We start from the raw sequence: 26,640 nt of genomic DNA, 5'->3' as shown, positions 1-26,640 counted from the left end.
CGCTGCCTTCTGTTGGCCAGCCAATTCTATATCCAGACAATAAAATGTGAGGCTGGATGAACACAGCAGGCCAAGCAGCATCTCAGGAGCACAAAAGCTGACGTTTCGGGCCTAGACCCTTCATCGAAGGGTCTAGGCCCGAAACGTCAGCTTTTGTGCTCCTGAGATGCTGCTTGGCCTGCTGTGTTCATCCAGCCTCACATTTTATTATCTTGGAATTCTCCAGCATCTGCAGTTCCCATTATCTCTATATCCAGACAGCTAAGTTCCCCTGTATCCCATTCCTCCTGACCTTCTGAATGAGCCTACCAATGGGGAACCTTATCAAATGCCTTAATGAAGTCCATATACACCACATCCACAGCTCGACCCTCATCAACTTTTCTAGTCACATCCTCAAAGAACTCGATAAGGTTTGTGAGGCATGACCTTCCCCTCACAAAGTGTTCGGTCCTGTTTGATATTTGTGTGCCTCGGTTTGCTGGAGTGTTTGGTATAACTTTCGATTATGTTTCTCAGCAGTTTGTACACAGGGTCTAATTCAAAGTGTTTGCTGATGGAGTTCCGCTTGGAATACCAGTCCTCCTAGAATTCCCTGGTGTGTCTCTGTTTGATTTGTGTGATTATGGATGTGTTGTCCCAGTCGAATTTGTGTCCCTCATTGCCCATGTGTAGTGAAACAAGTGAGAATTGGTCGTGTCTCTTTGTGGCTAATTGGTGTTCACGTATTGTCAGTTTTCTTCTGATTGGCCTGTGTAGTTTCTCACAGTCCTTGCATGATATTTTGTATATTACACCAGTTTTGTTGGTTTTGGGTATGGGATCCTTTATGTTTGTCAGTAGCTGTCGTAGGGTGGTTGTCGGTTTATGGGCTAACCTGATACCTAGGGGTCTGGTGTATTGTAGTTGCTCACAAACCAGCAACCACCCTACGACAGCTACTGACAAATGTAAAGGATCCTATACCGACTAGCCATGCTAAATTGCCAATTGTGTTTAGGGATGTCAATAGATGTGCAGCTGGAAAAGCACAACAGGTCAGACAATATCCGAGGGGCAGGAAAGCCAATGGTTAGGTTCAAAATACTTCTTCAGGACTGTTTACCTCATATATGAGGTGAACAACACCTCATTGTTCTTTACAAAGAGGGTGGTGGGTGCCTGGAACGCGTTGCCAGCGGAGGTGGTAGACGCAGACACGTTAGCATCTTTTGAGATATATTTGGACAGGTACATGGATGGGCAGGGAGCAAATGGACACAGACCGTTAGAAAATAGATGACAGGTTAGACAGAGGATCTTGATCGGCGCAGGCTGGGAGGGCCGAAGGGCCTGTTCCTGTGCTGTAGGTTTCTTTGTTCTTTGTTCATATTTCGCTTCGGGAGCTTCCAGCCCAAAGGCCTGCATTGTGACTTCACCAGTTTCAAAATCTTCCCTCTCCCAACCTGTCCATCTTCCGATTCATCTAACCCTCCCACTGACCAATCACAATAACCACCTACCTGCATCACCAGCTTCAATATTTCTCCAGCCCCTAACTGTCCATGTTCCGACTCACCCATCTGCTCCACCATTCCCATTGACCAACTACAACAAATCCCTACCAGCTTCCAGTTACCTCCATCTCACCTATGCACCCACCAGCCCATAAACCCTCTCTCTCTATTTATTTCTGGGCTCCTCTCACCCTCCCCAGTTCTGACTAAGGTTTTGACCCTAAACATTGAGTTTCCTACTCCTAAGGTTTTGGCTGACCTGCTGTGCTTTTCCAGCTCCATGTCTATTAACTGTGGCTTCCAGCATCTGCAGTCCTTACTGTCTCTAAGTGTTCAGGGATGTGTAGGTTAGGTGTGTTAGCCACAGAAAATTCAGGGTTACAGGGATGGGTCTGGGTGGGATGCTTTCTAATAGGTCAGTGTGGACTTTGGGTGGAATGGCATATATCCACACTATGGGGCCTCTATTAAAAAATAATATATTCTATGAACTCCAAAGTCTCTCTGTTCCACTACACTCAGACGTAATGGTTGTCATGGGGGACTTCAACTTCCCTCATAAGGACCGGAACCTCTTAAATGCAAAAAGTCTGGATGGACTAGATTTTGTTAGGTATGTCCAGGAAGGATTTCTGAGTCAATATGTAGATAGGCTGACTAGAGGGGAGGCCATATTGGATTTGGTGCTTGGCAAAAAATCAGGCCAGGTGACAGAACTCTTGGTGGGACAGCATTTCGGTGACAATGATCACACTCATTGACTGTTACTATAGTCATGGGGAGGGATAGGATCAGAGGGAATGGGAAAGTATTTATTTGGAGGGAGGGGAATTACAATGCTATTAGGCAAGAAGTACGGAGCACCAGCTGGGATCAGATGTTCTCAGGAAAATGCACGACAGAAATGTGGAGGTTGTTTCGAGAACAGCTGTTACAAGTTCAAAGCAGGTTTGTCCCACTGATGCAAGGAAATGATGGTAAGGTGAAGGAACCTTGGATGACAAGACATGTGGAACATCTAGTCAAGAGGAAGAAGGAAGCTTACTTCGGGCTGAGGAAGCAAGGTTTGAACAGAGATCTAGAGGTCTACAAGGTAGCCAGGAAGGAAGTGAAGAATGAACTTAGGAGAGCTAGAAGGGGGTATGAGGAAACCTTGGCAGGTGAGATCAAGGGAAACCCCAAGGTGTTCTATGGTTACGCGAAGTACAAGAGGATGGACAGAGTGAGGGTAGGGGCAAACAGGGATAGTAGAGGAAACTTGTGTGTGGAGTCACAGGAGGCATGGGAGGTCCTGAATGAATGCTTGGCTTCAGTATTCAACAGTGAGAGGGACCTTGATGTTTGTGAGGGCAGCATGAAACAGGCCGATATGGTCAAACAGGTTGATCTTCGGAAGGAGGATGCGATAGAAATTTTGAAAAACTTGAGGATAGGTAAATCCCCTGGGCCAGATGAGATATACCCAAGGTTTCTATGGGAAGTGAGGGACGAGATTGCTGTCCCTCTGGCGATGATCTTTGCATCCTCACAGTTCACTGGAGTAGTACCAAATGATTGGAGGATGGCAAATGTCATTTCCTTGTTCAAGAAAGGAAATAGGAATAATCCTGGAAATTACAGGCCAGTCAGTGTTACTTCTCTGGTGGGCAAATTATTAGAGAAGGCTCTGAGAGACAGTATTTGTAATTATTTGGAAAAACACAGCTTGATTAGAAATAGTCAGCATGGCTTTGTGAGGGGCAGGTCATGCCTCACAAGCATTACTGAATTCTTTGAGGATGTGACAAAACACATCAATGAAGGTACAACAGTGAATGTGGCGTGTATGGATTTTAGCAAGGCAATGTAGGCTCATTCAGAAAGTAAGGAGGCATGGGATTCAGGGAAATTGGGCTGTCTGGATACAAAACTGGCTGTCCAATGGAACAGTGAGGGTGGTAGTCGACGGAAAGTATTCAGTCTTGAGCTCAGTGACCTGTGGTATTCTGCAGGGATCTGTTCTGGGACCTCTGCTCTTTGTGATCTTCATAAATGACTTGGATGAGGAAGCGGAAGGGTGGGTTAGTAAGTTTGCCGATGACACGCAGGTTGGTGGAGTTGTGGACACAGTGGAGGGCTGTTGTAGGTTGTAGTGAGTCATTGACAGGATGGAGAGCTGGGCAAAAAGGGGCAGATGGAATTCAACCCGGAAAAGTGTGAAGTGATTCATTTTGGAGGGGTGGATGTGAATGCAGAATACAGGGTTAATAGCAGGATTCTCGGCAGTGTGGAGGAACAGAGGGATCCTGGGGTCCAGACCCATAGATCCTTTGAAGTTGCTACCCAAGTTGACAGGTTTGTAAATAAGGCGTCTGGTGTTTTCACTTTCACTGGCAGGGGAATTGAGTTTAAGAGCCGTGAGGTTATGCTGCACCTCTATAAAACTCTGGTTAGACCACACTTGGGAGTGTTGTGTTCAGTTCTGGTCTCCTCATTACAAGAAAGATGTGGAAGATTTATAGAGGGTGCAGAGGAGATTTACCAGGATGCTGCCTGGAATGGAGGGCTGGTCTTATGCGGAAAGGGTGAGGGAGCTAGGGCTTTTCTAATTGGAGCAAAGAAGGATGGGAGGTGGCTTGATAGAGGTGTACAAAATGATAAGAGACATAGAGTGGATAGTCAGAGAATTTTTCTCAAGGCGAAAATGACTATTAAGAGGGGGCATAATTTTAAGGCGATTGGAGGAAACTATAGGGGAGATGTCAGAGGTAGGTTCTTCACACAGAGAGTGGTGGGCGTATGGAATGCACTGCCAGTGGTGGTAGTGGAGTGAGATAATTTAGAGACTTTTAAGCGACTCTTGGATAGGCACTTGGAGGACGGTAAAATGTAGAGTATGTAGGTTAGATTGATTTTCGTAGGATAATAGGTTAATACAACCTTGTGGGCCAAAGCGTCTGTACTGTGCTGTACTGTTCTATGTACACTCTTTAAGACCATACCATTCACCATGAAACTCAATGACTTTCCATAAATGCAACAGGTCACCTTATCTATATTAAACTCCATTCTGCCCATTTCCCCAGCTAATCAAGGTCCTGTTTCAGTTTTGATGACCTTTCTTACTGTCCACAATACTGCCAAACAGCAATGGATCTTGCACTGAACCCTGAAGCACACCACTAGTGACAGGCCTCTAGTTCGACAAGCATCCTTTCATTAATACGCTCTGCTTCCTACCATCAAGCCAATTGTGTATCCAAGTTGACAGATCTCCCTGGATTCCTTGCAAACTAACCTTCTAGAGCAGCCTAATGTGTGGAGCCTTAACAAGGGCCTTACTGAAATCAATACCATGTCTACTACTCTGCCCTCATCAACCTTCTCGGTCACTTGTCAAGGCCCACAAGATGCAACAACTCAAAAATACCCTTGGCCCTAAAGACTCACAATGCTCTGAAAGAAATTTCTCCTTATCTCAGTCTTAAACTGATGGCATAGAATCATAGCTTCATACAGCATAGAAACAGATCCTTTGAGCGAACTTGTCCAAGCCAAACAAATTTACAAAACTAAAATGGTCCCATTTGGCTGCATTTGGCCCATTTCCCTTTGAACCTTTCCTGTTCATGTATACATCCAAACTTTCTCTTAAATGTAACTGCAGCTGCATCTACTACTTCCTCTGGCATTTCATTCCAAACATGAACAACCCTCTGTGAGGAAACAGTTGTCCTTCAAGTCCCTTTTAAAATAAAAAAAAGCTAGCTTTTTCTGTCTCTCTTCATTTGCACAGCTCTCTGACTGCACGACTCTTTCCCCTGAGAGGCACTATCTGTCTGAACCTATGTGTGGCCTCATCTCTAAATCTACTAACCATCACAATCTGTGCTTCCTGTATGTTCTTCAGTGACTCCACAGTCTGTTCAACCAATCCAAGCGGTCTGATATGAGATGGCCATTTATTCTGAGACTGTGCCCTCTCAGTCTACACTCTCCCAAGAGGGGAAACATCCACTCGCATTTATCCTGTCAAGCTCTGTAAGAGTTGTTTTGTTTTTAAATTCATTCATGGGATAAGGCCATCACTGGCTCAGGCAACATTTATACCTGAGATACTAGGAACTGCAGATGCTGGAGAATCCAAGATAACAAGGTGTGAAGCTGGATGAACACAGCAGGCCTAAGCCCGAAACATCAGCTTTTTGGCCTGCTGTGTTCGTCCAGCTCAACATTTATACCTGCCTATAATTGTCCAGAGGACAGTCAAGTGTCAACCACGTTGCTAAGGGTCAGGAGTCACATGTGGGCTTGACCAGGTAAGGATTGAAGTATTCTTCACATTAGTGAGTGAGACGGAGTTTTCTGACAATTGGCAATGGACTCATGATCATCGTTAGACTCTTAATTTCAGGTTATTTTACAGCATTCAAATTCCACCACTTGCCATGGTCGGAAATGAACTCAGGTCCTGTGAACATTACCTGACTATCTGGATTAATGATCAAGCAATAATATGACTAGGCTATTGTCTCCACTTGATCCTTCAATGTGATCATCTCTCATCCTTCTGAAATCATAGAATCAGAGAATCCCTGTAGTGCATAAAGAAGCCCATGAGTCTGCACTGACCTACCAAAGAGTACTCTCCCAGGCCCAGTCTGTATTTAACGCTGTGCTTACCATGGCTAATGCACCTAGACTGCACATCCCTGGACATTATGGGGCAATTTAGAACAAAGAAAATTACAGCACAGGAAAAGGCCTTTTGGCCCTCCACGCCTGCACCGATCAAGATCCTCTGTCTAAATCTATCATCTATTTTCTAACAGTCTGTGTCCATTTTCTCCCTGCCCATCCATGTACCTGTCCAGATATATCTTAAAAGACGCTAATGTGTCTGCGTCTACCACCTCCACTGACAACACGTTCTAGGCACCCACCACCCTCTGTGTAAAGAACTTTCCACGCATATCTCCCATAAACTTTCCTCCTCTCACTTTGACCTCATGGCCCCTAGTAATTGAGTCCCCCATTCTGGGAAAAAGCTTCTTGCTAACCACCCTGTCTATACCCCTCATGATTTTGCAGACTTCAATCAGGTTCCCCATCAATCTCCATCTTCCTCATGTAAATAATCCTAATCTACTCAACCTCTCTTCACAACTAGCGCCCTCCATACCAGTCAACATCCTGGTGAACCTCCTCTGCACCCTCTCCAAAGCATCCACATCCTTTTGGTAATGTAGCAACCAAAATTGTACACAGTACTCTAAATGTGGCCGAACCAAAGTCCTATACAACTGCAACATGACCTGCCAACTCTTGTACTCAATACCCCGCCCAATGAAGGAAAGCATGCCATATGCCTTCTTGACCACCCTATTGACCTGCGTTGTCACCTTCAGGGAACAATGGACCTGAACACCCAGATCTCTCTGTTCATCAATTTTCCCAGGAATTCTCCATTTACTATATAGTTTGCTGTTGAATTAGATCTTCCAAAATGCATCACCTCGCATTTGCCCGGATTGAACTCCATCTGCCATTTATCTACCCAACTCTCCAGTCTATCTATATTCTGCTGTAATCTCTGACAGTCCCCTTCACTATCTGCTACTCCAGCAACCTTCGTGTCATCTGTAAATCAGACTTGCTAATCAGACCACCTATACCTTCCTCCAAATCGTTTACGTACATCACAAACAACAGTGGTCCCAGCACAGATCCCTGCGGAACACCACTGGTCACAGGTTTCCAATTTGAGAAACCCCCTTCCAATACTACTCTCTGTCACCTGTTGCCAAGCCAGTTCTCTATCCATCTAGCTAGCACACCCTGGACCCCACGCGACTTCATTTTCTCCATCAGCCTTCCATGGGGAACCTTATCAAACGCCTTACTGAAGTCCATGTAGATGACATCTACAGCCTTTCCCTCATCAATCAACTTTGTCACGTCCTCAAAGAATTCTATTAAGTTGGTAAGACATGACCTCCCTGCACAAAACCATGATGTATATCACTGATAAACCCATTTTCTTCCAAATGGGAATATATCCTATCCCTCAGTATCTTCTCCAACAGTTTCCCCAACACTGACATTAGGCTCACCGGTCGATAATTACCTGGATTATCCCTGCTACTCTTCTTAAACAAGGGGGCAACATTAGCAATTCTCCAGTCCTCTGGGGCCTCACCCTCTGTTAAGGCCCCAGCTATTTCCTCTCTCATTTCCCTCAACAACCTGGGATAGATCCCATCCAGACCTGGGGACTAGTCATTTAGCATGGCCAAACCACCTAACCGGTACATCTTTGGGCTATGATGGAAAGAGGGAGATAGGGGGAGAACATGCAGACTCAACACACAAAGTCACCCAAGTCTGAAGCCAAACCTGACTCCTTGGCGTTTTGAAACAGCAGTACTATGTGACTTGAGGCAGCAATGCTAACCACTATATCATAGTGCTGTACCAAACATTACAAACTTTACTGTAACCAGTTGAACCTAACACAGATAGACACAGGTACACACACTGCTGTACACATACCATCACACTGTTAATCCAGAGACCCTGAATGTTCTGGGGATCCAGGTTCAAATCTTGCCAGAGCAGATGGTGGAATTTGAATGCAATTTTAAAAAATCTGGAAGTAAGCCACAGTCAGATCCGTAATGTACTACTGGCTCAATCCATAATAAGTCGAGTCCCAGCTTATTTAATCTTTGTTCAGAGACAGTCCTCGAAGTGCAGGTGCATAATTCCGAGAAAGTGGTGTCACAGACAGAGTGGTGAAGATCTCTGGCACACTGGCTTTATAGGTCAGCCCACTGTGTCCAATGTCTCTCTGTAAACTGATTGTAACCCTCACAACATACCTTTCCAGCTATATTTCTATCATCTACAAATTTGGTTATTGTACATTCACTTCCTTCCTCCAAGTCATTAATAAACATTGTAAACAGCTGCAGTCCCTGCACCGACCCCTGTGGAACACCTTGTTACAGGTCGCCAATCTGAGAAAGAGCCTCTTCACCCCACCCACTGTTTTCTGTCCATGAGCCAATTCTCTTTGCAGACCTATATGCCACCTCTAACACTATGGGCTCTTATCTGACCACTTAACCGCATGTGAGGTCCATTGTTGAATGTCTTCTTTAAGGACAAAGACAACACACCCTCTATCCACTTTGGTTGAGGCTTCCTCAAAAAACTCTAATAAATTAGTCAGGCACAATTTCCATTTCATGAAGTTATGCTGACTGAGCTTGATCAGATTATGTTTTTCCAAATAGTCTTCTATTATTTCCTCAATAAATAATTTCAATTGCTGTGAGGCTAATCGGCCTATAGTAACTGCTTTTTGCCTCCCTCCCGTATTCATTAGGAATGTCAAATTCACTGTTTTCCAATCCTCCAGTGCTTTTTCAAGGATTTTTGAAAAATTACAAACAATGTATCCACTATCTTTGTTTCTAACATTTTTTTTGTTATTCATTCATGGGATTGGGTGTTGTTGGCTGGTCCAGCATTTATTGCCCATCCCAAGTTGTCTTTGGTTTCATGATGTTGAGTTGCCTTCTTGAACTGCAGCAGTCAATCTGCTGTGGATTGGCCCAGTGAGCCGATCAGGGTGGAAATCCAGGACTGTGTCCCAGTGACGGTGAAGGAACAATGATACATTTCCAACACGAGCTGATGACTGCCTTGGAAGGGAACTTATGAATGTTGGTGTTCCCAGGTATTTGCTGCCCTTGTCAATCCAGGTTGAAGCGCGCATGGGTTTGGAAGGTGCTGCGTAAGGATCTTATTGAATTTCTGAAATGCATCTTGTAGATTGTACACACTGCTACTACTGAGCACTGGTGGTGGAGGGAGCAGATGCTTGTCGATTTGGGGCCAATCAAGCCAGCTGCTTCATCCTGAACACTTTCAAGATTCTTGAGTGTTGTTGGAGCTGCACCCACGTAGGAAAGTGGGGTGTATTCCACCACACTCCAGACTTGTGCTTTGTCAATGATGGACAGGCTTTGGGAGTAAGGAAGAAAGTAACTCACTGCGGTACTCCTCGCCTTTGATCTACTCTTGTAGCTTTTTGTATTCAAATGGGAAATCCAGTTGATTTTCTGGTCAAAGGTAATTCTAGGATGTTAATAGTGGGGCATTTCGTGGTGGAAACACCATTGAAATTCAAGGGGTCATGGTTTGATTCATTCACATTGGTGATGGTCATAATCTGGCATCCTTGGATAAGCATACGGATAATGATGGGATTGTGAAGGGGGAGGGGCTTAGATTAGTTCAAAGGTCGGCGCAACATCGAGGGCCAAAGGGCCTGTTCTGCGCTGTATTGTTCTACGTTCTATTTGTGTGATGAGAATACTACTTGCCACTTGTCAGCCCATCTGAACATTGTCGAGATTTTGTTGCATTTGGCTATAGAGTGTTTCAGCATCTGCAGAGTCACGAATGGTGCTAAACATTAGTCATTGGTGAACATCCCCATTTTTGACCTTATCATGAAGGGAAGTCACTGATGAAGCAGCAAAAGATGTTTGCGCTGAGGACACTACTCTGAGAAACTCCAGCAGAGAATGTCCTGCAGATAATGGATGTCCAACAATCACAACCATTTTCCAAGGTGCCTGTTTTGACTTCAACCAGTGGAGAGTTCACCCCGAATACCGATTGATTCCAGTTTTGCTAGGGCTCCTTGAAATCTCACTCAGTTGAATGCAGCCTTGCTGTCAAGGGCTGTCAATTCTCACCTCACCTCTGGAATTCAGCTCTTTTGTCCATGCTTGAACCAAGGCTGTAATGAAGTCAGGAGCTGAGAGGCCCTGGCAGAACCAAAACTGGGCATCATGGAGCAGGCGATTGCTGAGGAGGTGCTGCTTCACAACACTGTTGCTGAAATCTTCCAACACATTACTGATGATCAATAGTAAATGATGGGGCCGTAATTGGTTGCGATACTGGTTCTCTGCTCTCCATTGCAGTGGAAATGTCCTCAGAGAGCGCTAATAAATTAGTTAGACACAATTCCTCTTTCATGAAGCCATGCTGACTCTGCTTGATCAGATTATGATTTCCAAAATGTCTGCCATGACTTCCTCAATAATTGATTCCAATTATTCTGAGGAACAGTCACTGGACCCGAAACGTTAATTCTGTTTTCTCCTCCACAGATGCTGCCAGACCTGCTGAATCTTTCCAACAACTTTGTTTTTGTTCCTGATTCACAATGTCCACAGTTCTTTGGTTTTTAATTGATTCCAATACTCTTCTAACTGTAGATCCAAGGCTAATTGGTCTGTACCCACTTTTTGGCTCCCTCACTTTTCGAATAGCAATATCCAGCAGTTTTCCAGCATCTGGCACTTTTCCAGAAGCCAAGCACTCAAGGAAAATTACACCCAATGCATCCACTATCTCTGTAGCTTCTCTAGCAGCATCCAAGGATTCAAGCCATCAGGGCCACGGGACTGACCTGCCTTTAGCCCCATTAGTTTGTCTAAAACTAATTCTCTAGTGATGGTGATGGTACTTAATTCCGCCCCTGTATTCTCTAGTCCTTACTCCAGTGCTTCAGACTCACAGGCTGAGCCAAAGTTCCAGGTCATGGCTAGGTCTGGATAGCTGATGGTAAAGGCAGCGATTTTGGGCCCATTGCAGGGCCCTGTGGCAGCTGCAGCTGCATCAGTGAAATCAACCCACCATGAACTCATGGCAGCACTAGGGGAGGTGGAATGGCACCAGAGAGTAGCGGCTCTTTGTTCCAGTGGCTGTTGGGTGGTGATGCTTGGTTGCTGCAGTAATGTCAACTTCACAGCACGGACACAAGGATCAGGGTGCAGGAGCTGAGCTAGAAGCGGATGCTGTTACAAAGAACACCTCACTGAATTGAGGTAAGGCTAGAAGATGAAGTTCACTGTTTTATTCTTCTGTGTTTATTTTCTGTGTTTTGGTTTAATTTCTGTGTTTTAAGATGACACCACAGAGTAGCAACAATAAACAACACTTTTCACTGAATTTGTCATAAGTACACATCACAAGAAATAAATCAAATCAAATCATGGTAATTCAAAGTATATTCCAGCAAAAAGGCTGATGAAAAGTATCTCAGGAGGACAAAAGCTGACGTTTCGGGCCTAGACCCTTCATCAGAGAGGGGGATGGGGAGAGGGAACTGGAATAAATAGGGAGAGAGGGGGAGGCGGACCGAAGATGGAGAGAAAAGAAGATAGGTGGAGAGGAGAGTATAGGTAGGGAGGGGATAGGTCAGTCCAGGGAAGACGGACAGGTCAAGGAGGTGGGATGAGGTTAGTAGGTAGGAGATGGAGGTGCGGCTTGGGGTGGGAGGAAGGGATGGGTGAGAGGAAGAACCGGTTAGGGAGGCAGAGACAGGTTGGACTGGATATGGGTTGCAGTGGGTGGAGGGGAAGAGCTGGGCTGGTTGTGTGGTGCAGTGGGGGGAGGGGACGAACTGGGCCGGTTTTGGGATGCGGTGGGGGAAGGGGAGATTTTGAAGCTGGTGAAGTCCACATTGATACCATTGGGCTGCAGGGTTCCCAAGCGGAATATGAGTTGCTGTTCCAGCAACCTACGGGTGGCATCATTGTGGCACTGCAGGAGGCCCTGATGGACATGTCATCTAAAGAATGGGAGGGGGAGTGGAAATGGTTTGCGACTGGGAGGTGCAGTTGTTTATTGCGAACCGAGCGGAGGTGTTCTGAAAAGTGGTCCCCAAGCCTCCGCTTGGTTCCCCCAATGTAGAGAAAGCCACACCGGGTACACTGGATGCAGTATACCACATTGGCAGATGTGCAGGTGAACCTCTGCTTAATATGGAAAGTCATCTTGGGGCCTGGGATAGGGGTGAGGGAGGAGGTGTGGGGGCAAGTGTAGCATTTCCTGCGGTTGCAGGGGAAGGTGCCGGGTGTGGTGGGATTGGAGGGCAGTGTGGAGCAAACAAGGGAGTCACGGTAACAGTGGTCTCTCCGGAAAGCAGACAAGGGTGGGGATGGAAAAATGTCTTGGGTGGTGGGGTCGGATTGTAGATGGTGGAAGTGTCAGAGGATGATGCGTTGTATCCGGAGGTTGGTGGGGTGGTGTGTGAGAACGAGGGGTATCCTCTTTGGGCAGTTGTGGCGGGGGCGGGGTGTGAGGGATGTGTTGCGGGAAATGCGGGAGACGCGGTCAAGGGCGTTCTCGACCACTGTGGGGGGAAAGTTGCGGTCCTTGAAGAACTTGGACATCTGGGATGTGCGGGAGTGGAATGCCTCATCGTGGGTGCAGATGCGGCAGAGGCGGAGGAATTGGGAATAGGCGATGGAATTTTTGCAAGAGGGTGGGTGGGAAGAGATGTGGAGGTGTATTCTAGGTAGCTGTGGGAGTCGGTGGGTTTGAAATGGACATCAGTTACAAGCTGGTTGCCTGAGATGGAGACTGAGAGGTCCAGGAAGGTGAGGGATGTGCTGGAGATGGCCCAGATGAACTGAAGGTTGGAGTGGAAGGTGTTGGTGAAGTGGATGAACTGTTCGAGCTCCTCTGGGGAGCAAGAGGCGGCGCCGATATAGTCATCAATGTAACGGAAGAAGAGGTGGGGTTTGGGGCCTGTGTAGGTGCGGAAGAGGGGCTGTTCCACGTAACCTACAAAAGGCAGGCATAGCTGGGGCCCATGGCCAACCCCTTTGTCTGTAGGAAGTGGGAAACCAAGCGGAGGCTTGGGGACCGCTTTGCAGAACACCTCCGCTCGGTTCGTAATAAACAACTGCACCTCCCAGTCGCAAACTATTTCCACTCCCCCTCCCATTCTTCAGATGACATGTCCATCATGGGCCTCCTGCAGTGCCACAATGATGCCACCCGAAGGTTGCAGGAACAGCAACTCATATTCCGATTGGGAAACCTGCCGCCCAATGGTATCAATGTGGACTTCACCAGCTTCAAAATCTCCCCTTCCCCCACCGCATCCCAAAACCGGCCCAGTTCGTCCCCTCCCCCCACTGCACCACACAACCAGCCCAGCTCTTCCCACCCACCCACTGCGTCCCAAAACCAGTCCAGCCTGTTTCTGCCTCCCTAACCTGTTCTTCCTCTCACCCATCCCTTCCTCCCACCCCAAGCCGCACCTCCATCTCCTACCTACTAACCTCATCCCACCTCCTTGACCTGTCCATCTTCCCTGGACTGACCTATCCCCTCCCTAACTCCCCAACTATACTCTCCTCTCCACCTATCTTCTTTTCTCTCCATCTTCGGTCCGCCTCCCCCTCTCTCCCTATTTATTCCAGAACCCTCACCCCATCCCCCTCTCTGATGAAGGGTCTAGGCCCGAAACGTCAGCTTTTGTGCTCCTGAGACGCTGCTGGGCCTGCTGTGTTCAAGCCTCACATTTTATTATCTTTGATTCTCCAGCATCTGCAGTTCCCATTATCACTGATGAAAAGTATCTGTTGAATTCCTCTGTCATTTCCTTGTTCCACAAAGCTCTCTCCCCAGATTCATTTTCTAAGGGGCTGATGTTTATTTTGACCTCTTATTTCTTCTTATATAATGCAAGAAGCTCTTACTCACAGATTTATTAAATCCTCGCTTGTTTGCCCTCAGATTATTCCCTCAGTCTTTATTATCTATTTTGTTCTTCATTGTAGATTCTGAATTTCTCCAGATCTTTGGCGTTATCACCGACTTTGGCCTCCTTCTACACTTTTTCTTTCAGCTTAATAGTCTTTTTAACTTCCTTGGTTTGCCATGTTTGGCTTTTCACTCTCTGAAAATCATTCTTCCTTCTTGGCTGCTTGGCAATGTACCAGTTCCTGGATGAGCTTGGATAGAGGCATAGATCGGGGCACAAGCCATAACTTGGATAGAAAAACTGCAGGAACTCTGTGACCTTTACAAAAGTTGACACCTCTGTCTGTCTTTCTTGAGTCTAGGACAGTGTTCTCTGTTAATGGTGATTTTTCTTTTACAGAGGTGGATATTTTGACGATGGCATCGCAGGTTTGGGAAGTTTAGGTGCCATGTGTTCAGCAAGCCAATCTGGAGGAATAAATGCAGTGAGTATTCACTTGCTCTTCTATTTCCCCACTCACTGTGGATTGTAACACACTGCCTTTGCCTAAGATTGATAAGAATTTCTAAAATAAACATCAACTAACAGAGGAATTGCTGTCACTACAAATGCACCTAGCATTTGTCTGGTGCTAGTGACTGGATCTAGCCTTTGTTTTTTTTCAGTCTTCTTGCCCTACATCACTGGGTAATCTGAGAACAAAAGGCTTTGTGCCTTTTATTCGGCCTCAAACAGTCTTAGTTTCCAGATAAACCTGCAGTTTATACCAGTTTCCTGTGAGTGCCCATTCCATTTCTCTTTCACTTAGAGAGTAAATTGAATACGAGCAAAACCACACGTTCCACTGCATGGAAGGCTGACGACAATTATTCAACTTCAAGCCAAAATGGGTTGGCAATGGATTTGAGGTTCAACTAACCACTGAGGCACCTCCAAGGGAGCCATTTCAAACATTTCAGATTGAGGTGTTTCCGGGTATTTCGCTCTCAGCTGACATGAGAATTTGCAAATTACCTATCTTTGCAGGAGTTGTTGCATATACATTTCATCACAAGGTGACAACCTCCTACTAAGAACTGCATAAGGAACATTGGTTGCTTGTGGATACACTGAAAATCAGAACAACTCAAACCTTACAGTTAGAGTGTGACAGACTGAGAATAGGTGCGAGTATTAGTGTGCGGTGTAAGATTTGTGAACTGCAGGCACACGTCACCAGTTTTGAGCTTCTTCATTTGTTTTGAATCTATGCCAATGAACATGATGGTAGTGAAACTTGGAAGACACGGATATTCTCAGTGAGGAGTTGGGACTTGACAGCATGATCAAGGTGCAGGCGACACTCCAGTCATCTTGTCATGAAAAGAAATATATGCAGCAGTTAACTTGATGAGGATAAGGTCGAGCAGACTATTCCTTCATTTATTCATATAAAGCAGGGTAGGACCATCACTGCCTCAAATCTGATCCATCATCTATCTGATGAAAGCTGATTCTCTTCCTTAACACTGTCACCAACTGTAATGACACCAGCCAGGTGGGCTTCACAGCATCTAGATTCCCTAACTGGGGCAGTCAATCTGGCTATCGTCAGAGAGCTATTGCCTAAGAATGGCTGCCTCCACTACTGCAGGTTTGAGGGGCTGGTGGAGGGAAGGGCCATAGCCACAGAGTGACTGGAGTTGGGGATATACTGGGTGGCAGGGGCCTGTTGGGTGTTACCGTGGGAATTGGTAAGCACGGGTCAAGGACCTATGGGGAGGGTGCTGCAGGCAGACTGCAGTGGTTCACGGACTCCCAGCCAAACCATTTATTCTGCAGTGCTCTGGAATCTGTGAACCATGTGTACATTGGTTGTGGGCATTTGAACTCCTTTTCAGTTGTTGGAAAATGATTTGTTATGTTTTTGGTTGCTCAGCCCCACACTCCTGACCATTGGGCACCCAGTGCAGAGCAGTGTGAGCAAATCGGAAGACCTCCTTGTGTGTCTGCTTCTGGGCTAACTATTAAACTAGCGTAGTCCAGGCACTGGGCCACGGAGTGGGTAGTCTCTGCTGACTGCTTGCCCCTCTTCTGAGGTTGCATGCAGGCCTGGGAGTCATTGGAGATGGAGCACATGGTTTCCACCAATTCTCATGATGCCTTTAGGGAGTGGTGACCACCACACAGGTTGCAGTACTTTATTTTCTCCTCCAGCTCTATTTTAATTTAGTTCCCACCTTCTCTCCCTACCACTCTTTACTTTTTAATGTAAGCATTGTCCATATCAGGCTTTGTTTGTTAGGGTTTTCCAGGCCACATGACTGTTTCAATGGAAGTGGAAAATATGAGAAAAAGACTTTGCATAATGGTGCCTGTTTTTCTGTGTCACTGTACACACAGTAATTTTGGGAAAATAGAAGCACTACTGCTAGGGGCCTGTGGGGGCAGTGGTAGTGTGGGGGAATAACTAAAAAACAGAATATCAGGAGTTCTGCTCAGTCTAGGAGTCATCTCTGATCTTGCTAGGTCAATGCTATGTGCAACAAAGAACAAAAAGCAAAGAAAATTACAGCACAGGAACAGGCCCTTGGGCTCTCCAAGCCTGCACCGATCGAGATCCTCTATTTAAACGATCGGCGCAATGGCTCAGTGGTTAGCACTGCAGCCTTACAGTGCCAGGGACCCGGGTTCGATTTCAGCCTCCGGCAAATGTCCGTGCGGAGTTTGCACATTCTGCGTGGGTTTTCTCCAGGTGCTCCGGTTTCCTCCTCAGTCTAAAGATGTGCAGGCTAGGTGGATTGGCCATGCTAAAACGCCCGTAGTGTTCAGGGGTGTGTGGGCTATAGGGGGATGGGTCTGGGTGGGATACTCCAAGAGGCGGTGTGGACTTGTTGGGCCAAGGGGCCTGTTTCCCCACTGTAGGGAATCTAATCTAATCTAAACCTGTCGCCTATTTTCCAAGGATCTGTATCCCTCTGCTCCCTGCCCATTCATCTATCTGTCTCAATGCATCTTAAATGACGCTACTGTACCCGCCTCTACCATCTCTGCTGGCAACGCGTTACAGGCACCCACCACCCTCTGTGTAAAGAACTTTCCACGCATATCTCCCTTAAACGTCCCCCCTCTCACTTTGAAATTGTGACCCCTAGTAACTGAGTCCCCCACTCTGGGAAAAAGCTTCTTGCTATCCACCCTGTCTACACCTCTCATAATTTTGTAGACCTCAATCAGGTGCCCCCTCAATCTCCGTCTTTCTAATGAAAATAATCCTAATCTACTCAACCTCTCTTCAGAGCTAGCGCCCTCCACACCAGGCAGCATCCTGGTGAACCTCCTCTGCACCCTCTCCAAAGCATCCATATCCTTTTGGTAATGTGGCGACCAGAACTGCACACAGTACTCCAAATGTGGCCGAACCAAAGTCCTATACAACTGCAACATGGCCTGTCAACTCTTGTCTTCAATATTCGTTAAGCCTGCCTTCAAAGTTTGGTCCGCTCGTTCTGCCAGAACATTGGACGATGGGCGGTATGACCTTACATGTTGTCTGCAACTCACCTAAAGGAAATGCTTGAACTCTGTACTGATCAATGATGGCCCATTGCCTGTGAGCAACACTTTTGGGAATCCATGTATTGTAAAAGATGTGCACAGCTTTTCTATTGTCATTGCCATGTTTGACAAATGAACTCTATGCACATCTAGCCACAAATGTTGGGGGGCTGCTGGCAGTAAGTTGTCGATTTTGGTACTCTGGGCATTGCCCCACAAAGTCAGCAATGTCAGCATCCAATCCTGGTCTCCAGATATAACTTCTCACCAAGATCTTCATTTTGGATGACTCTAGTGGATTTCAGCCAGTATCTGGCAGTGATGTTTGCTCATTCAATCACTCTTGCTCCACATAATAAATGCCGTCCTCAGTGGTGATGTAGTCTCGCCAAGTCCAGAAAGGTTTCAATTCTGGTTGTGATTGCCCTTTTGGCTTCCCCATTACCATCAGCTTACTACGATCTGAAGTCCCTAGCTGCTTCAAGAAGACTACCATCATTCCGGTGCCAAAGAAAAATCATGCAGCGTGCTTCAATGACTTCTGCCTGGTAGCTCTGTCCTCCAATAATACAAAGTGAGAAAAGAGACAGGAAAGATTGGATACTGGACCTCTGGAAAATGAGGCTGCAGAACAACTAATGGGGAATAAAGAATTGGTGGATGACTGAATTGGTACTTTGCATCAGTTTTCACAGCGCAAAACACCAGCAGCAAAACAGAACTTCAAGAGAGTCAGGGGACAAAGGTGAGTGCAATGACCATCACTGATGAGAAGGTGCAGGGAAAACTGAAAGGTCTGTGGGTGGATAAATCACCCAGATCGGAAGGACTATGTCACAGACTTCAGAAGGAGACAGCTTGGGAGATTGTAGAGGCATTGGCAGTGATCTTTCAGGAATCACTGGAGTCATGGAGAGTCCCAGAGAGCTAGAAAATAGTTCAGCGAAGAGAGCATGGCAGAGGACAGGAAACTATAGGCCAGTTAGCCTAACAATAGTCATTGGTAAAATTTTCGGATCCATTATTAAGGATGAGATTGTGGAGTATTTGGAAGTGCATGGTGAAATAGGGTAGAGTCAGCATGGCTTTGTCAAGGGGAAATCATGCCTGACAAATCTGTTAATCTTTGAGGAGGTAATGAGGAAATTAGAGAGCTAATGGAAATGATGCATTTGGATTTCCAAAAGGCCATGGACAGGATGACACATAGGAGGCTGCAAAATAAGATAAGAGCCCATGGTGTTAGTTATAGAGACTGGCTGACTGGCAGAAAACAGAGAGTGTGTGTCTTTTTCAGGATGGCAGCCAGAGACAAGTGGATTTCCAAAGAGGTCAGTGTCAGGACCACAACTAATCTCATAATTATGAAGTGCCTCAAGAGGTTAGTCAAACCTCAGAATAACTCCAGTCCACCAAAGTGCCCTGATCCTTTACAGTTCAATGATGGCACATCAAGCCCACAGCAGACACTATCTCCTTAACTGTACACTCATCCCTGGACCATCTGGATGACAAGGATATGAATGGAAGGCTCCAATTTATTGACTACGGTTCCACCTTCAACACTGTAACAATGTAGACATTGTCACAGTTGGGGCCAAACTGGGAAGGCCTCAATTTGGACTGTAGTCCATTTGGGGGTGATCTGATTCTGTAGGCAGGTACTAAGAAAGGTGATGGGGCTGCAGTGCCTGGTTTGCTTTAGGACGTCCACATTCAAGCCTTCCCAATTTGGACCCAACTGTGTCATCTGCATTCGGAACAGTGAAACACTTCAGAAGCATTTCTCCCTATGACTCCTAAAACACACACTGACAGCAATGTGCGAGCATCTGAGGACACTTCAATCAAGCCTACCGAAGCTCAGAGCCTCCCACACCCAGGCCTGCCAAGGACCTCTCCTATTTTTTTATTCTTCAGAGAATATTCTTCTGGGATAGCGAATGCCATTGCTGCTGAAGCCACTATCTCCATTTCCGAGACCAACACAACAGACACTAACGCCACCACTGCTCCATCCATCGCCAATGCAACTCTGCTCACCACTCACGCCAACCCAACTCCGGCAACACTACCGACAACGCCATTCTGCCCACGACCACCGACACAACTCCGCCCACAGCCGGCGCCAACATCGCTCAGCCCACAGCCTCTACAGCCAGCAGCTGCAGAGGTAACAGCAACACAGAGCCCTGCTGAGTCTTCACCCTCCCCCCAGACCTCTCCCTTAGTGAGGACGAACAGTCAGTCCTCAGTAAAGGGCTCACCTTTGTCTCCCTCCACCCACATATCAATGAATACCAGTCACATTTCGGCATTGAGCAGTGATTCCGCCGTATCCACCTCCACACTTACTTCTTTAATCGTGAGCGTAACCCTCCCTCTACTGACCCCTTCTCCAACCTCCAACACAAGCCCTCATCCTGGACAGCACCCCCAGGCCTCCTACCCTCCCTAGACCTCTTCATCTCCAACTATTGTTGAGACATCAATCACCACAAGCTCTCCACCCGTCTCACCCACTCCAACCTCTCCCCGACAGAACGGGCAGCCAACCGCTCCAATCCCAACCTCTCCATAAAACCCGCAGACAAGGGAGGTGCAGGTGTAGTATGGTGCACTGACCTCTGCATCGCTGAGGCCAGATGCCAACTCTCCGACACCACCTCCTACTGCCCCCTGGATCATGACTCCACCCCTGAGCACCAAACCATCATCTCCCAAACCATCCACAACCTCATCAACTCAGGTGACCTCCCACCCACAGCCTCTAACCTCAGTGTTCCCCAACCCTGCACCGCCCACTTATCTCCTTCCCACAAGCCACAAACCTGACTGCACTGGTCAACCCAGTGTCTCCGCCTGCTCCTGCCTCACCGAACTCATCACCACCTATCTGGATACCATTTTCTCCCTCTTGGTCCAGGAACTCCCTACCTACGTCTGTGACACCACCCACGCCCTCCACCTCCTCCAGAAATTCCAATTCCCTGGTCCCCAAAACCTCATTTTCACCATGGACGTCAGTTCCTATACACGTGCATTTCCCATGCAGATGGTCTAAAGGCCCTCCACTTCTTCCTGTCCCGCAGGCCCGACCAGTCCCCCTCCACTGACACCCTCATCCGCCTAGCCGAACTCGTCACCCTCACAAGTCCCACTTCCTACAAAGGGGGTGGCCACCGGTACCCGCATGGGCCCAAGCTATGCCTGCCTCTTTGTAGGTTATGTGGAGCAATCCCTCTTCTGTACCTACACTGGCCCCAAACCCCACCTCTTCCTCCGTTACACTGATGACTATATCAGCGCCACCTTGTGCTCCCACGAGGAGTTCGAACAGTTCATCCACTTCACCAGCACCTTCCACCCCAACCTTAAGTTCATCTGGGACAGTTCTAACCTTTCTCACTTTCCTGGACTTCTCTGTCTCCATCTCAGACAACCACCTAGAAACTGACGACATCAATTTCAAGCCCACTAACTCCCACAGCTACCTAGAATGCACCTCCTCCCAACCAGCTTCTTGCAAAAATGCCATCCCCTATTCCCAATTCATTCGCCTCCGCAGCATCTGCTCCCAGGATGAGGCATTCCACGCCTGTCCATCTCAAATGACCTCGTTTTTCACGGACCGTAACTTACCCCCAGCAGTGGTCGAGAACGCCCTCGACCGTGTCTCCCATATTTCCTGCAACACATCCCTCACATCCTGTCCCCACAAAAGCAACCATAAAAGAATCCTCCTCGTCTTCACATACCACCCCATCACTTCTTGATCCGGTGCATCATCCTCCGATACTTCCACCATCTGCAATCCGACCCCACCACCAAAGACAGTTTTCCTTCCCCACGCTTGCCTGCTTTCCAGAGACCAAGCTCTCCATGACTCACTTGTCCACTCCACACTCCCCTCCAACCCCACCATGCCCGGCACGTTCCCCTGCAACCACACCTCCTCCCTCACCCCCAGCCCAAGCCCCAAGAAGGCGTTCCACATCAAGCAGAGGTTCACCTGCACATCTGCCAATGTGGGACGCTGCACCCGTTGTGGCCTCCTATACATCGGGGAAACCAAGCGAAGGCTTGGGAACTGCTTTGCAGATTCGCAATAAACAACTGCTCTTCCCAGTCGCGAACCATTTCAACTCCCCTCCCATTCCTCAGGCGACATGTACATCCTGGGCCTCCTGCTGTGCCACAATGATGCCACCCGAAGGCTGCAGAAACAGCAACTCGTATTCCACTTGGGAACCATGCAGCACATGGTATCAATGTGGATTTCACAAGCTTCAAAATCTCCCCTCCTACTACCACATCCCAAAACCAGCCCAGCTCGTCCCAACCTCCCTAACCTGCTCTTCCTCTCACCTGTTCCCTCTTCCCACCTCAAGCCGCACCTCCATTTTCCTGCCTACTAACCTCATCCTGACCCCTTTATCTGTCCATCCTCTCTGGACTGACCTACCTCCTCCCCACTTACCACGTACACTCAACTTTACTGGCTCTATCCCCGCCTCTTTGACTTGTCTATCTCCTCTCCGCCTATTTTCCCCTCTATCCGTCTTCTATCCACCTCCCCCTCTCTCCCTATTTATTTCAGAACCCTCTTAACCTCCCCCATTTTCGACGAAGGCTCTAGGCCTGAAGCGTCAGCCTTCCAGCTCCTCTGATGCTGCTTGGCCTGCTGTGTTTCTCCAGCTCTACACCTTGTTACAACAAAGCGTGGAGCTGGATGAACACAGCAGGACAAGCATCATCTTAGGAGCAGGAAAGCTAACGTTTCAGGCCAAGACCCTTCATCAGGAAAGGATGATGGGGAGAGGGTTCTGAAATAAATAGAGAGAGAGGGCGAGGCGGATCGAAGATGGATCGAGAAGAAGATAGGTGGAGAGGAGACAGACAAGTTAAAGGGGCAGGGATCGAGCCTGTAGAGGTGAGTGTAGGAGGGGAGGTAGGGAGGGGATAGGTCAGTCCGAGGAGGACGGACAGGTCAAGGGGGCAAGATGAGGTTAGTCGGTTGGAAATGGGAGTGTGGCTTGTGGTGGGAGGAGGCAATTGGTGAGAGGAAGAACAGGTTAGGGAGGAGGGGACGAGCTGGGATGGTTTTGGGTTGCAGTGAGGTGAGGGGAGATTTTGAAGCTTGTGAAGTCCACATTGACACCATTGGGATAGAGAGTTCCCGATCAGAATATGAGTTGCTGTTCCTGCAACCTTCGGGTGGCATCGTTGTGGCACTGCAGGAGGCCCAAGATGGACATGTCGTCTAAGGAATGCAAAGGGGAGCTGAAATGGTTCGCGACTGGGAGGCGCAGTTGTTTATTGCGAATCGAGCGGAGGTGTTCTGCAAAGCAGTCCCCAAGCCTCCGCTTGGTTTCCCCAATGTACAGTGGATACAGTATACCATATTTGCAGATGAGCAGGTGAACATCTGCTTGATGTGAAAAGTCATTATGGGGCCTGGGATGGGGGTGAAGGAGGAGGTGTGGAGGCAAGTGTAGCATTTCCTGCGCATCTGCCAATGTGGTATACTGCATCCACTGTACCCGGTGTGGCTTCCTCTACAATGGGGAAACCATTGGGGACCGCTTTGCAGAACACCTCCGCTCGGTTCGCAATAAGCAACTGCACCTCCCAGTCACCAACCATTTCCACTCCCCCTCCCATTCTTTAAATGACATGTCCATCATGGGCCTCCTGCAGTGCCACAATGATGCCACCCAAAGGTTGCAGGAACAGCAACTCATATTCCGCTTGGGAACCCTGCAGCCCAATGGTATCAATGTGGACTTCACCAGCTTCAAAATCTCCCCTTCCCCCACCGCATCCCAAAACCAGCCCAGTTCGTGCCCTCCCCCCACTGCACCACACAACCAGCCCAGCTCTTCCCCTCCACCCACTGCATCCCTAAACCAGTCCAACCTGTCTCTGCCTCCCTAACCTGTTCTTCCTCTCACCCATCCCTTCCTCCCACCCCAAGCCGCACCTCCATCTCCTACCTACTAACCTCATCCCACCTCCTTGACCTGTCCGTCTTCCCTGGGCTGACCTATCCCCTCCCTACCTCCCCACCTATACTCTCCTCTCCACCTATCTTCTTTTCTCTCCATCTTTGGTCCGCCTCCCCCTCTCTCCCTATTTATTCCAGAACCCTCACCCCATCCCCCTCTCTGATGAAGGGTCTAGGCCCGAAACATCAGCTTTTGTGCTCCTGAGATGCTGCTGGGCCTGCTGTGTTCATCCAGCCTCACATTTCATTACCTTAGATTCTCCAGCATCTGCAGTTCCCATTATCTCTGAGATTTAGATTCTGATCTCTTTCTCTTTCTCTCTCTCTCTGCAACTTCTCCCCGTCTGTAACACTGCATTCGGCACTCTATTCTGCCACCCTGATGGACTGCGTATGGTATGATCTTCCTGTGTAGCACGCAAAACAACACTTTTCAATGTATCTGAGAATATGTGACAACAATAAATCAATCAATCTGGTCTAATTTTTCCAGGCAGGATCTTTTTGCATCCACAGTCTGATATTGTCAGTGGTGACTGGATGTGTGGCCAGAAATTTTACAAACAGAATGGGCTCTTTCAGTAGTGTATCTGTGAGTGGGAGGTGGGTCAAGGCATAGAACATAGAACATTCCAGCACAGTACAGGCCCTTCGGCCCTCGATGTTGTGCCAACCTGTCATACCGATCTCAAGCCCATCTAACCTACACTATTCCAGGTACGTCCATATGCTTGTCCAATGACGACTTAAATGTACCTAAAGTTGGCGAATCTACTACCGTTGCAGGCAAAGCGTTCCATTCCCTTACTACTCTCTGAGTAAAGAAACTACCTCTGAAATCTGTCCTATATCTTTCATCCCTCAATTTAAAGCTATGCCCCCTCATGCTCGCCGTCACCATCCTAGGAAAAAGACTCTGCCTATCCACCCTATCTAACCCTGTGATTATTTTATATGTTTCAATTAAGTCACCTCTCAACCTTCTTCTCTCTAATGAAAACAGCCTCAAGTCCCTCAGCCTGTCCTCGTAAGACCTTCTCTCCATACCAGGGAACATCGTAGTAAATCTCCTCTGCAACCTTTCCAAAGCTTCTACATCCTTCTTATAATGCTGTGACCAGAACTGCACACAATACTCCAAGTGCGGCCGCACCAGAGTTTTGTACAGCTTCACCATAACTTCTTGGTTCCGGAACTCGATCCCTCTATTAATAAAAGCTATAACACTGTATGCCTTCTTAACAGCCCTGTCAACCTGGGTGGCAACTTTCAAGGATCTGTGTACATGGACATGTTCTCCATCACCTACTGGAAAACAGCATGGGCCTTCAATCCCCCAAATGACGGTCATGTGCATTGGTATAAACCATTATAGGTGTTAAATGTAGCATACTTATGTGTATTCTCATTTAACCACAACTGCAGGTACACATGGACATATCATGAAGAAGCTCAGCCACTAGTTTTCTGTAAAAGTCCTCAATGCAAGGTATTTCTCGAGCTGAGATAAGTGGTTTACCATTTATTTAAAATTCCCACAAATGCAAACTCAGATGTCGGGCTTCACAATCGGTATGACCAGTGCTGCCATTTCCACAAACTGTACTGATCTGACTGTGGTCCAGCATCCTGATTCTTGTCTCTACTTTTAGCAATGGGCAATCCTTGCAGAATCATGCAATTGCTTTCTGGTCAATATGCAAGGTGGCCTTGGCTCCTTTGGTAGTTCCCAGAGCTTTCGAAAAATTTCTGGACATTTAATTATGACTCACTCAGGCAGCTGTTTTCTCATCACAAAATGTTGAGCCAATCAAGGTGAATCTTTCTTCCCCAATTTTGTCCCATCAGGCTCAGGCCAGAGGCTTTTATGGCACTCAGTGATAACAAAACCAGATGTTTTGCATAACAGTCTGGAATTTGTACCTTTAAACTGTCAAGGCTACCCAGTATAGGCTCTCATTCGAGCTGAGGTCTTGTGCAAACTGGACCTTGTGCATCTCTGGGTTGCAGCCCAGAGCAAATTTTATTAAAGACTGGTTCTGCAATCACTGTAATCAGCTGTATTGTTATCAACCTCCATTATAACTGGGTGACAATTTAATCAGATATTCATTTTGATTAGTTCTGATTTGGATGTTGTTAAGCAATTTAACTATTCCAAAACAGATGAAGGTGGGCTTTCCAGGGTGTGTACTCTCCTGCATACCGGCCTATTAGTTCTCTTATTCAGTTCCGGCCTAGTGGGACTCTTGTTGTCTCAAGTCCACATTGCAGAAAGTACAACAGCTTGCCCGAGGGTTGGCTTTGTTTTGGGATTTTGCTATGGGCTGACGTGGAGTCCCCCTGTTTAGGGTACATCCTGAGTGAGGCTACTGAATTGCCTTCAGACAAATGCTAGATGACTTCCACTAGCAGACCCTGTTACATAAATGCTCTATTTGCTGCATTTTCTAATGACAAAGCCAGTTGTAGTGCCTGTTTGAAGTCCAGTTGGGCTTCAGCTAGAAGGTGTCATTAATCCCACACAGTCCCTGAGCATAGACCATAAGACATAGGAGTGGAAGTAAGGCCATTCGGCCCATCAAGTCCACTCCACCATTTAATCATGGCTGATGGGCTTTTCAACTTCCCCGCACTCTCCCCGTAGCCCTGAATTCCTTGTGAGATCAAGAATTTATCGATCTCTGCCTTGAAGTCATTCAACGTCCCGGCCTCCATTGCACTCCATGGCAATGAATTCCACAAGCCCACCACTCTCTGGCTGAAGTAATGTCTCCTCATTTCCATTCTAAATTGACCCCCTCTAATTCTAAGGCTGTGTCCACGGGTCCTAGTCTCCCCGCCTAACGGAAACAACTTCCAGTGTCCACCCTTTCTAAGCCACACATTATCTTGTAAGTTTCTATGAGATCTCCCCTCAACCTTCTAAACTCTAATGAATACAATCCCAGCCAAAGTCACATGCCTCTTCCAGTCATCTCAACTTCATCAAAAATCCTGACATGGATTTCTCTGGTTCTCGAATAGCGAAGCAAAAC

At 47.3% G+C, this 26,640-nt stretch overlaps 1 protein-coding gene across 1 annotated transcript in view; it reads left to right on the top strand.

Annotated features, from left to right (window-relative positions):
• LOC125459695 (disintegrin and metalloproteinase domain-containing protein 12) overlaps nt 1-26,640 on the top strand; it is a 232,074-nt gene that overhangs the window by 88,069 nt on the left and 117,365 nt on the right. Inside the window, exon 10 of the mRNA XM_059651683.1 lies at nt 14,458-14,542. Within this exon, the coding sequence (XP_059507666.1) occupies nt 14,458-14,542 (85 nt within the window). The remainder of the gene's footprint in view (nt 1-14,457; nt 14,543-26,640) is intronic.

Source organism: Stegostoma tigrinum, chromosome 1 (assembly GCF_030684315.1).
Source record: "Stegostoma tigrinum isolate sSteTig4 chromosome 1, sSteTig4.hap1, whole genome shotgun sequence".
Classification (NCBI taxonomy): Eukaryota; Metazoa; Chordata; class Chondrichthyes; order Orectolobiformes; family Stegostomatidae; genus Stegostoma; species Stegostoma tigrinum.
This window is presented reverse-complemented; position numbering and strand designations above follow the sequence as displayed.